Genomic DNA, 12,691 nt, shown 5'->3' with positions numbered 1-12,691 from the left:
TAGAGCATCTGCTCTGCACAGCGACGGTCACAGGTTCAATCCTTGGCATCTCCACATGGGACTGGGAGTGCCCCCCATCTGAAACCTTGGAGAGCAGCTGCCAGTCAGTGTAAGGTAAGGTAAAAGGTAAAGGACCCCTGAACTGTCAAAGGCGACTATGGGGTTGTGGCGCTCATTTTGCTTTCAGGCCGAGGGAGCCGGTGTTTGTCCACAGGCAACTTTCCAGGTCATGTGGCCAGCATGACTAAACCGCTTCTGGCATAGTGGGACACCGTGATGGAAGCCAGAGTGCACGGAAACGCTGTTTACCATCCCACCGCAGTGGTACCTATTTATCTACTTGCATTGGCATGCTTTAGAACTGCTAGGTTGGCAGGAGCTGGGACAGAACAACAGGAGCTCACCCCCTCGTGCGGATTCGAACCGCCGACCTTCTGTTCGGCAAGACCAAGAGGCTCAGTGGTTTAGACCACAGTGCCACCCACATCCCTGACCAGTCAGTGTAGTAGACCATAGTAAGCTAGATGGACCAATGGTCTGACTCAATGGAAGGCAGATATCTATGCTTCTCCCCCAGTTTTTCCAGTGCAGCCTCCTCTCTGATTCAATGGTTCCCCTGTACAAGAGTCTCTCCATCTTTCTTACTTACCAGGGGGATTTCTCTATAGAGTCCTAGGGTGGTGTATTCAGTCCCGATCCAGATTCGAACGCCATCCTGCTGGGCATACTTTCTCAGACTTGCACTTGCTTGATCATAGTCCTCCACCTGCACACACAGGGGCCCTGGGCACTGAGAGGCCAGCGACTGGGATGCCTCTTTGCTCAGTCGACTCTGGTTCACAAACAGACTAAGGAGGTGTGGGGGCAAACCAAGTGAGGTCGGAAGAACAAACAACTGTGTGTTACTTCGTTGATTCACTTTGGCCCCCTCTAACACTGTACATTTAATGTGCTAGTAAAGAGCTAAAATCGCTTTAAACCAGGGGTAGGCAACCTAAGGCCCGGGGGCCGGATGCGGCCCAATCGCCTTCTAAATCTGGCCTGCGGATGGTCTGGGAATCAGCATGTTTTTACATGAGTAGACTGTGTCCTTTTATTTAAAATGCATCTCTGGGTTATTTGTGGGGTCTGCCTGGTGTTTTTACGTGAGCAGAATGTGTGCTTTTATTTAAAATGGATCTCTGGGTTATTTGTGGGGCATAGGAATTAGTTCATTACCCCCCCCCAAAAAAATATAGTCCGGCCCACCACATGGTTCTGAGGGACAGTGGACCGGCCCATGGCTGAAAAAAGGTTGCTGATTCCTGCTTTAAACAGTCATGACCTCCCCTGCCCCAAAGAATCCTGGGAAGTATAGTTTGCTAAGGGCTCTAGCTGTTAGGATGTCTCTATTCCCCTCACAGAGCTCCAGTTTTCAAGAGTGGTTTAAAAACAGCCCATCCCTCTTCTCAGGGAACTTATGGGAATTTTGTAAACATTGTTTGGCTGGAGAACTGCACCACAGAATTCAGATAGGTTAGAATTTCAAAGGAGGGCTGTGTTTCCTGGAACAATATGAAGACTGAAAGTGAGAATTTGGTAGCGTTGCCTGTAAATACAAACTGCATAGAATTTCTCCCTCATCCCTAATGCTTAGTCAGGACAAAATGCTGAGTTTCTGTTTTGGGGGAGGGGAGGTAAAACAGGAAATGGAGGATTGGAAATGGAGTGTTCTGGAAGAGGGCATGGCTGGCTGGCTGGCATGCACCCTGAGGAGAGCATCTCACACTGCAGCCATTTTATTCTGGATCCCACTTGTTTGAACCAGACCCTTGTTTGAGACGGTGAGTAAGTTGCTCAAATACCTGATATCTGTCTTGGTGAGAAGTGTGTAAGCGTAGAAGACAGGTGTGTAAGGGATGTCATCTCCCCGAAGATTGAAGAGCCCTGTGGAAAGGTAGGAGTTTCTTACAAATTCCATTTTCCCCCTTCTTCTTTTTGCCCAGGAGGCTTTTCAGTGGTTGAAGGAAGCAGGGTAGGGTTATAGGGAGAGTGGCTTGCAGAACGGAGACAGGATTAGAGTCACGGGGGAAGCAGAGGAGAAGGCCCTGAAGTGAACGTGGGTCATTCTGAAATTCCTGGAATCTTGCACAACTCAGAGATTGGGGTGGCGTGCAAACTGTATATAAGGGAACATTCAGATGACCTATTATTATTATTATTAAGCATTCATTCTGAATTGTTTGCAGGGAGATCAGACCATGGTGGATATTTATTGTGCATTCATTCTGATTTGTTTGTGGGGAGGTTAGATGACATTGTGCCAAAGCAAATGTTATCAACACGTTCTCCAGTGCATTTCCCAATCACTTTCCTTATAAAAAAAAAGTCTGATCTTTCGGGGAGAAAGAGTTTGATGTGCAAGATCTCCCAATCCACTGTACAATTTTAATTGGCAGGGATGTTATTGGTCCATCTAGCTCAGTGTTGTATATAGTGAATGACAGCACCTCTCTGGGGTTTCACAAAGGGAACTTCCCAGCCCTACCTAAAGAAGCACAGGACTGAACATGCGACCTTCTGCTTCCAAAGCATCTGGAGCTTTCCTAACAATGCCACTCTCTGGAGCCAGCCCTGGTGGGAGTAGCTCAGGAACAGCAAGTGAGGACAACAAAGGGAATGTGTACTGACATAGCTGAGGAGGCTGCAGAAACAGGCAATGTGGAAATATAGAAAGCAAGCTGTGCATTAACTTGATTACAAGGGAGCACTCACAGGCGGATTCCTCGAGACCAGAAAGCAGGACTGCTGTGGGCTTCCTGCCATGATTCTCCATCTGAGTCCGGATAACAGAAATCTTCTCTTGCCAACTGCTCCCTGAAAGAAGAGGAGGTGAGATGCAATGGGAGGTGGGTTGGCACCTTGTGGCTCCATGAGGGCCACATGCAAGACCATGTGCAGTTAAGAACCAGTTTCGATGGTCCAGAAATGAAGGTATTAGAGGCAGCTGTGAAAACCTGGACAGCATCAGGCTATCAGTGTACAGGGCACATTACGGAGTTACATAAGCAATGGGAGGAGAGATAAACCAAACAGATGAAAATAGGAAATATATACAGAACTTATCTGCCTGATGCCAAGTCAAACCAGGGAATATTAGAACACTGAAGCATGCCAACTTGAATGTCTTTTCTTGCTTCCCCTGAACTTCATTAAGGTTAGAGAAAACAGGCCAGTCCTGCCAAATAACTCTAGTGTAATGTATGAACATAGGAATAATAATAATAAATTTTTATTTATACCCCGCCCTTCCCAGTTCAAAAACCGGGCTCAGGGCAGCTAACAACAAATTTAAAACACTTAATTATAAAGCAGCATAAAATACAGTATAAAAACATGAATAACAATAAAATTCAAAAATAAATTTAGGGGAAATAAGCATTAGATAACACCCAGGGTAGCTGGCTGAATTAGTCCTACTTGGGCCAGCGAGAAGGCCAGGGGAGAATTAGCTGTGGGGTCTCAGAGCGGGTGATCTTCATAAAAGGGTAAGGGGAGAGAAGAGAAGGGAAATAAATGATCAGGCTGAATTCAAATTAAAGGCCAGACAGAATAGCTCTGTCTTACAGGCCCGACGGAAGGAGGTTAAATCCTGAAGGGCCCTAGTCTCATGGGACAGAGCATTCCACCTGGTCGGAGCCATCACTGAAAAGGCCCTGGCCCTGGTGGAGGACAGTCTGACTTCCTTAGGGCCTGGGACCTCTAAACTATGGTTATTCATGGACCTTAAGGTCCTCTGCAGGGCATACCAGGAATCCATCTTATAGTCATAGGATTGGCCAACTAGCTCAGTGCTGTATACACTGGCTAACAGCAGCTCTCCAGGGTTTCAGACAGAGGTCAGGGGATATTCCCTGCTGTACCTGGAGATTCTGGGGATTGAACCTAGGACTTTGTTCTGGACAGGAGCTCTGCCACTGAGGTGTGGCACTTCCCCAGGAAGGCCGGCACCAGTCCATGCATGGCTCAAGAACATACCCACAAAGTTGTCACTGAGTTGGTAGATGGTGTTGGTGGGAGGAGGAGGTCTCTGTGCCCCCCACGCTTGGTCCACCAGGTTGTCCTCTAGGGGAAGGAGGATTATATCTGAACCCTCCAGGACTTGGTTGTAGCTCTCCCAGTTTTCTGCGGAAAGAGGATGTCAAGCAGGTAGATGTGGAAAAATCACCAGTGATTGTAAATATCATTTCCAGAAGAAATTAGTTCCAGTTCACATTGAACAGCAGCCAAGAACGATTACAGAAAAGGAACTAATTTTGTTCCCAAAGGGAATTGATTCCGTTCCAGTTCAGTCCACAGTTAAATTCAGTTTATTCATGTCATCCTTGGTGGTTTCCCCCCAGCCTTCAGTATCTTTCAAGTCGTTCTGCTAAATTAGAATATATACTTAAAAGAACATTGAAACACACTATGTAATGTGAGTGGTTGTTCCTCCCCCCCCCCAACAATTACAATATTTGAACTTAAATAGCAGCATTACAGTCATACCTCGTGTTACGTTTGCTTCACGTTGCAGCTTTCCAGGTTATGAATGCAGCAAACCTGGAAGTGTTTACTTCTGGGTTTGCCCTGCGTGCATGTGCAGAAGCGATCTGCATGTTTCACACACACGCAGAAGTGATCTGCACGCTTCACACATGCGCAGAAGCGATCTGTGCGCTTCGTGCATGTGCAGAAGTGGTCTATCGCACTTCACGAACGCGCAGTAGCGGCACTCTATTTATGGACTTCTCAGGGTGTGAATGGCACCCCGAAATGGATTGCATTTGTAAGTAGAGGTACCACTGTACTTTTTAGATAGGTAAAAATGTGAAATGCAGTGACCACAATCAAACACAGAGTAGTCCCATGTATAAAATTATTGAATGAAAATGAAAATTGAATTGAATTTATACAACCTCCCCAAGTTCCGCTGCAGAAGGAACTGAGGGCTTCTCTCACTTCTGTTTCCCGCACTGCTTTCCCCTGGGAAAACCCACGGTTTAGAGTTGCATTGCAGCAAATGGCAATCAGGTTTCCTGCAGATTGCCATTTGTTCCGATTAATCGCTAAAGAGCATGTTTTCTGAGGGAAGCAGGGCGGGGTGGGGAGCAAAGGTGAAACTGCTCAGACCCATCATGCTTTCTTTGCACTGGACTTGTGGAAGTGGGGATGAGCCCTTAATTCACATTCAGTTCACCTGGAAATTACAGCAGCTGATTTCATGCGTTATTCAGATTTATTTATTTTTTAGTTAATCTGAACTAGTTCAATCCAGGGGCTGAAAATGACTCCATAGGTGCTCACAGGTACAGAGCAGCTTTCCTTGGCCAGGATCTGTGGGCGAGGTGCAGAGCAAGTCACCTGTAGTAGAGCAGTTACTCTTAGACTCTGGGTGGACTTAGGCCTCTCCATCCCTCTTAGAAGGTAAAATCGCCCACTGAGCACCATGGCTTAGTGTGCATTTACACAGTAGTATGTCTAAATCTCATGAGAGGCGTGTTTCCAACTACTGTACCCAACTCCTTGTGCTTGGGAGCCTTCAAGTGAATGCAGGAGAGGGACATGAGCAACATAATGGGAGCAGTATCTCTAGCACTAAGCTGAAACTGTGAAGCTCTCTTGTTATTTTTGCTATTGGATGCTGCATGTTGTTTAAGTAATCTTGTTTTATTTATTTATTGTATTATGAATCTGTGGTGCAAGACAACCTGAATTCTGGATCGGGTTAGTGTTAGAATTTAATTAAGTTGGGATGCTAGAACCAGGAAATAGGCGCACTCATGTGTGTTTAACATAGATCCATGTGTGTATTTGACCTGCGTCCTAATAATTTAATTAGCATATTATGCCGGGCAGACTTCCTGTGTTGTGTATTAGGCACTTCTTAATGCTAGGAAATCAGCATGAGCTGAAAGGTAATGGAGTCATCTTAATTCCCTTTGAGGTGGTGGCCTGAGGATAATGAACTATTAGCATCACGACAGGGTGGGAGCTCTTCCTGAGGCCGAGACAATGAAAGCTTGAGAGGAACAGAGTGATGCAAGCTGTCAGGGGAAGGTTAGAGATGAGTGATTTGCTGCTGAGCTGCAAGGCTGCAACCAGGGGGGAAATAGAAACCTTGTGGTGCTCTGTATCCCTCTCTAGCTAGGCTTCAGGTTGTAAATGTGTGTAAATAAACCATGTATCATAAAGACACCATAGTTTCTGCTGTGCCTCATTTTTCCAAAAGGAAACACCGTCCAGAGGTGGAATAAGGGCAGTACGAGCTGGACCTGTAGTTTGTTAAGGCTGCTGGGAATTGTAGTTCTGTGAGGGGTAAGCTACAGTTCCCAAGATTCTTTGGGGGGAAACCATGTGCTTTAAATGCATAGTGCAGATATGACAAACAGTGCTTCTTACCAATAGAAAAGAGGAAGGGATCCAATCCAATTCTCTCCCCAGCTGAAACTTCTTGAAGAATCCACTGCCCAATAGAGCTGATCCAGACTGCAAGAGAAAGGAGAGTGAACACTGGTGAGTGTTCCAGCAACTGCATGGACCACCTCAAGAGAAGAAGAAGCTAGCTGCAATTCCATTGGTAACATTGGCCATTTAGTCAACTAATGCCATAGCTCAATGGCAGAGCCAGTAGCACCCAATGTCGTTGGGTGGAACTGCCTCCCTGATGCTGACATCACAGCAGCATATTTGGATGAATCTGGACAGGGCAGTGGGTATGGGTCAAGTGGGTCCAGGATGTGATTAAGGCATCCTTGCGGGGTGGGTGGGAGTGGTCCAGGCGATTGTCAAAGGGGCAGTGATTTGATCACTCCTGAAAAGGTCCACACTGGACTTTGCAGTGACTACTGCCCAGCTACAAATACTCCCTTTTCAGATTTAGGGATTGAGAGGGTAGTGGTGTAACAGCTCCAGGCACTCCTGGGTGAAACCAATTGTTTTGATTCATTTCAATCTGGGTTCAGTCCTGGTGATGGGACTGGATTGACCTTGGTTGCCCCAACAGATGACTTTTATCAGGAGAAAGATAGGGTGATGCTGTTATTTTTACTTGCACTCTCAGAAGCGTTTGCTGCCACTGTGCATGGTATCCTCCTGAAAAGACTAGGGTGGGGGGAAGATGGGTGTGAGAGACACTGTTTTACAGTGGCTCTGATACCATCTCCAGGGTTGGTTTCAGAGAATAGCCTCAGGTGACTACCTTCTGGCTCAGTGGCAGCTGTGCTGGGGGGTTCCAAATAGTACCATCTTGCCACCAATGTTATTCAATAACTATATGAAGCAATCAGGAGAGACTATGCCAGCCCTGGACCAGTTGCTTTGTGATGGGCTTGATAAAGGTCAGCAGACTTGAGTCTGAATCCTAGCAAGATGTAGGTGTCACGTGTCAGCGGTTCCTGAGTCTGTGTGCCTGTTTTTCATATATGAAATTGCATAATTGCTTTTATTCTTGATATGAATTTATTGTGAAATCATATTGAGATATTTTATGGGCACTGATTAATGAATTGAATTAGTTAATTAGCTATGCAGGTGCCTCATTAAAAAAAGTGGGTGAACAAAGCATAGCTGTTTCACAAGAAATTCACACGGTGAAAGTAGCCCAGGACTTGTGGTTGGAGTATCTGTTTGACCTGGTCATCCATTTCACACTGAAGTCTCCTAGGACACCTGCTTTAGTCTAGAAGGGCTTGTCTGCTGATGTGTGGCACTAGAGATGAACAAACCTGTCAATTTCAGTTTCTCATTTTTCCAGTCTTAAGTTCACTTCTCTGCATTTCCACATCTGGGTGCAATATATCTATCTATCTATCTATCTCTCTCTCTCTCTCTCTCTATATATATATATATAGATATAGTATTCATGAAAATTCACCAGCGTTTTAGTGCAAATATATTCATTTTCACATTTTTGTATGCACAAGTTTCCCAAAGCAACTTCCCCTAATACAATGCATTTTTGTATGTTATTTTCACTGCTATATGCATTTCTATGCACACGCTGCCCTAGTAGATGCATTTTTCTTCACATTATTTGGCTGGAGGACTCCACTGCAAAATTCAGACATGCCAATTTTGAAAGACGGCTGCTTTTCAGTCTGCATATTGTTTCAGGAAAAGCTAATTAAGAAGGTTCACATTTAATTGTGAGCTGAATTGAATTTCTCCCTATCTCTATGCAGCCCTGGTGGCCAGAGGGGGAACTGCACCCCAAGACATTTTTATGGAGGGCACTAACTTGATTTCTGCAGCTCCCAGTTGCAATCCATTTGCCGCTCAGCTTGGATCCAGTAGCGACTGTCAGTGAAGAGCGCAGCCTTCTGCAAAGTGACCACACCAGTCCCTACAACAAACAAGCAGAACAATTTAATGTGTGTGTATCATGATAAATTCCTAAAATCAGAGTTGCTATGACCTGAGCTTGCTTGAATACACATTCCTCAGCCCTATTTCCTAGCACTTGTTGGAACTGGTTACTACTTGGTGAAGGAAATATACTCTGTACATGCCTATATGCATAGTAAAGCTTCTTTACTATGTCTTGGTATCCCAGAGCTAAACAAGGCCTAAATAAAAGGTAAAGGGTAAAGGACCCCTGGACAGTTAAGTCCAGTCAAAGGCGACTATAGGGTTGCAGCGCTCATCTCGCTTTCAGGCCAAGGGAGCCAGCATTTGTCCAAGCTTTCTGGGTCATGTGACCAGCATGACTAAACCGCTTCTGGTGCAAGAAAACACCATGATGGAAACCAGAGTGCATGGAAATGCTGTTTACCTTCCTGCTGCAGTGATACATATTTATCTACTTGCACTGGCATGCTTTCGAACTGCTAGGTTGGCAGGAGCAGGGACCGAGCAATGGGAGCTCACCCTGTCACAGGGATTCGAACCGCCGACCTTCTGATCGGCAAGTCCAAGAGGCTCAGTGGTTTAGACCCACATCCTAAATAGGTCATATCCAAACCATACATTTAAAGCACATGTCTTTTCCCAAATAATCCCGGAAACTCTAGTTTATTAAGTCAACTAGCCAAGAGGGAAACAGCCAGGCAGGGGGGAATGATCTTTCCTGAGGTAGCACATGCCCTGATTGGCTGTGTAGTTCTGAGGGAATTCTTTTCTCTGTATGTTTGGTTATGTGGATGTTGTGAAGTAATAAAGACAAAATCTCTTTGTTCTTTTCTTCCCAATTTATATACTGTATTATTCAGCTTTTCTGAGTCAGGATTTCATTTCACTCTGGACTCCTGTGTTATAGAAGCGACTTTGCTAACAATAATGTGCTGTTGATATTTCTATGCACATTCCATTAACTTGGCATTCCATCTAGGTGCTGGTTCTAACTCCCAGTGAACAGAAGTCTGTATTAGGCCTAGGCTGGGGATTGGAAACCTGGGACCTAAATATTTCTGAACTACAGAGCTCCTATCCCTCCTAATAACTGACCGTGCTGGCTGGGGCTGATGGGAGCTGAAGGCCAACAACTTGCAAAGGGCCACACGTCCCCCATTTATTGTTCAGGACCTGTGTATCTTAGGGTCCTGGCCAATGTAGACCAGGAAAAGTGGGATGGTAAGTCTGAAAAAGTATTTACCTGACGATCCTGTAAAGCCTGTCATCCAGGATAGCCTCTTGTCCCGTTCACCAATGTATTCACTCTGGGAAACAGAAAAGCCCTCTGAGTGCAGTGAATTGTCTTCACAGAATCATAGATTTGTAGACTTGGAAGGGACCTCTAGGGGCTGTCTAGTCCAACCCCCTGCAATGCACTTAAGTGCAAGAAAGGTTCCCCTTTCTAATAACATACCAGTATATTATCTCCTTTTAAAGGTAAAGGGACCCCTGACCATTAGGTCCAGTTGTGGCCGACTCTGGGGTTGCGGCGCTCATCTCGCTTTATTGGCCGAGGGAGCCGGTGTACAGCTTCTGGGTCATGTGGCCAGCATGACTAAGCCGCTTCTGGTGAACCAGACCAGCGCACGGAAATGCCGTTTACCTTCCCACCGGAGTGGTACCTATTTATCTACTTGCACTTCGATGTGCTTTTGAACTGCTAGGTTGGCAGAAGCAGGGACCGAGCAACGGGAGCTCACCCTGTCATGGGGATTTGAACTGCCGACCTTCTGATCGGCAAGTCCTAGGCTCTGTGGTTTAACCCACAGCGCCACCCACGTCCCTATTATCTCCTCTTAAAAAACCCAAAAGAAAACAGAAAACTTATGCAGCTAGGAAATCAAAATTATGTGTCCAGAAAAACAGAATTCTGCAATCTGCGTACATTATACAAAGTGTGCAGATATATGCAAATTAGAAGGTAAATGGTAAAGGACCCCTGGATGGTTAAGTCCAGTCAAAGGCGACTATGGGGTTGCAGCGCTCATCTTGCTTTCAGGCCAAGAGAGATGGCTTTTGTTCAGACAACTTTCTGGGTCACATGGCCAGCATGACTAAACTGCTTCTGGTGCAACAGAACACAGTGACGGAAAACAGAGTGCATGGAAACGCCGTTTTCTTTCCCGCCACAGTGGTATTTATCTACTTGTACTGGTGTGCTTTCAAACTGCTAGGTTGGAGCTGGGACAGAGCAATGGGAACTCATCCCATCGTGGGGATTCAAACCGCTGACCTTCTGATCGGCAAGCCCAAGAGGCTCAGTGATTTAGACCACAGTGCCACCTGCACCTTTACCATATAGAAATAGATTGTTTTGCATAACCTATCCTGCTTTTGCTAGTCCTGGGAATCTGAAGCCACATACATGGCAAGGTCTCTTACGAGGCCTTGACACACACTTGCCATCCTATCTTTGTAGCTTCAGGTCTGGAAATGTAGTGTTTCTTTTTGGACAGAACCCAGTCCCTTCCCACCCCTGATAAAGGTGGAACGACTGCACCCTTTGCCTTACCATGTGTGAATCCGTGGCAGGAATGATGTAGGCAGAGAAGTTGTGAGACTGCATGTGCAGCCGCAGGGCGCTCAGGCGCTCACTCGTATTGGTGACTGTAGGAGGCAAGTGCTGAAAGCACAAATGGATTATCAGTACAAGAGCAGAAGAGGAAGAAATGGGGGTCAGGACAGCCATTCACACCCCTCCACTGGCCCCTTCTCAATGTTGCCTCACAGTCTCAGCAAAGCACTGACACTTGGACCTCAGAGGCTGCCAGACTAGGTGCTTCATAGGGCTGGACTACACCTTTGTACGGATCTGTCAGTTTTCGTTCTCTCGGTTTCTCATTTTTACACGTTTCTGCAGCAATTTGCAATTTATTTCTTTTTAAATCCTCATGACAATTCGTCAGCATTGTAGTGCAAATTTCTCTGAATATACACATCATTGTATGCAATTCTACCCAATATGCACACTTTTGTACAGTGGTACCTCGGGTTACAGACGCTTCAGGTTGCAGACGCTTCAGGTTACAGACTCTGCTAACCCAGAAATAGTACCTCAGGTTAAGAACTTTGCTTCAGGATGTGAATAGAAATTGTGTGGTGGCGGCGCAATGGCAGCAGGAGGCTACATTAGCTAAAGTGGTACCTCAGGTTAAGAACAGTTTTAGGTTAAGAACAGACCTCAAGAACGAATTAGGTTCTTAACCCGAGGTACCACTGTATTCAGTTTTGAACTAAAATTCACATTTTTCTGTTGCCCTTTTTGCATGTTATTTTCATGAGTATATTTATTTTTATGCATGTTTTAACCTAATGCATACATTATTATTTTTTAAAAGATGGTTGGAGAACTGTGCTAATTTCAGAGCACAGCTAATTTCAGAGCACAGCTGTATTTTAAGGTAGGTGTATTGTTTCAGTTAAGTGTGAATTTGATAAAGTTGATTCAAATGCGAACTGAATAGAGTTTCTCTGCCATCCCTAGATGTTAGACAATTTGGGAAGGGCATTCTCCCTCCCCCTCCCCCATGCACACACACACAAACACAAATAATAGATTCCTCAATTTTGAGCAATATTAAGGATCTCACCGGAGGGGTGATTGTACAGTTTCTGATGTCTTCTGAGTCAGAACTTCTTTTCCTGGGGTAACCTGTGATGAGGCCTAAAAAAGAATGAAACACTCATTCATATTCGAGTAAGAATATCTGGGTTGTGTATGGGGAGCGGGGGAGAGGATGTATGGCCAAATGCTCGTTGACGCATTCTGTTGCAGTTGTTTGCTTCAATGCTAAAGTCCTACTCAGAGACCCGTTGAAATTATTGGACCTAAGGCAGTCATGCCTATTATCTCAGTTGGGTCTAGTCTGAGTAGGACCATCATTGGAAGACAGGGGTTAGATTTATAATTCACTGAGTGCTTGCATGGATTTCACATCTCTTGTATCACAGAGGAAATATAGCCTTAAATATCTGGGGAAGGTGAGCAGGGAAGCCAGGCTCCTGCAGGTATCGTGCTTCAGGGAATAGGAAAGTCTCTAAAAGTAAATATGCTGGGGTGTGGGAACCCTCCACATATGTATAGTCTTCTCAGAACATAGAAAGCTGCCTTATATAGAGTCACACCATTGTCCTATCTAGCTCAATATTGTTTACACTGACTGGCAGCAGCTCTCCAGGGTTTCAGGCAGGGGACGTTCTCTATCTAGAGATGCTGGGGGTTGAACCTGAGATCTTTCTGTTTGTGAGGCAGAGGCTCCAACACTTCAGCTTTCCCCTCTAG

The 12,691-nt window shown here is 45.5% G+C and overlaps 1 protein-coding gene and 1 long non-coding RNA gene across 4 annotated transcripts in view; one reads left to right on the top strand and one right to left on the bottom strand.

The window, feature by feature from the left end:
* The window catches only part of XPNPEP2 (X-prolyl aminopeptidase 2), a 34,314-nt gene that overhangs the window by 18,128 nt on the left and 3,495 nt on the right, over nt 1-12,691 (bottom strand). For both annotated transcript variants that reach the window (XR_014560171.1, XM_083722256.1), the window contains exons 2-10: nt 12,000-12,073; nt 10,922-11,032; nt 9,611-9,674; nt 8,258-8,362; nt 6,421-6,507; nt 4,018-4,164; nt 2,755-2,856; nt 1,845-1,926; nt 650-848 (exon numbers count right to left, since the gene is read on the bottom strand). Coding sequence is in view for 1 of the 2 variants with exons in the window: in XM_083722256.1 (XP_083578382.1) it covers nt 650-848; nt 1,845-1,926; nt 2,755-2,856; nt 4,018-4,164; nt 6,421-6,507; nt 8,258-8,362; nt 9,611-9,674; nt 10,922-11,032; nt 12,000-12,073 (971 nt within the window). In the remaining variant the exon portion in view is untranslated. The remainder of the gene's footprint in view (nt 1-649; nt 849-1,844; nt 1,927-2,754; nt 2,857-4,017; nt 4,165-6,420; nt 6,508-8,257; nt 8,363-9,610; nt 9,675-10,921; nt 11,033-11,999; nt 12,074-12,691) is intronic.
* The window catches only part of LOC310836817, a 67,770-nt gene continuing 55,934 nt past the window's right edge, over nt 856-12,691 (top strand). Inside the window, exon 1 of one of the 2 annotated variants that reach the window (XR_014560223.1) lies at nt 856-1,515. This is a non-coding gene — a long non-coding RNA (uncharacterized lncRNA). Of the gene's footprint in view, nt 1,516-11,766; nt 11,811-12,691 lie in introns of those variants that run through there. The other variant, XR_014560224.1, reaches the window with a different exon arrangement.

The sequence above is a fragment of the Podarcis gaigeae genome, assembly GCF_964106915.1.
Source record: "Podarcis gaigeae genome assembly, chromosome: Z".
NCBI classification, from domain to species: Eukaryota; Metazoa; Chordata; class Lepidosauria; order Squamata; family Lacertidae; genus Podarcis; species Podarcis gaigeae.
The sequence above is the reverse complement of the archived record's forward strand: the minus strand, read 5'-3'. Positions and strand labels throughout refer to the sequence as shown.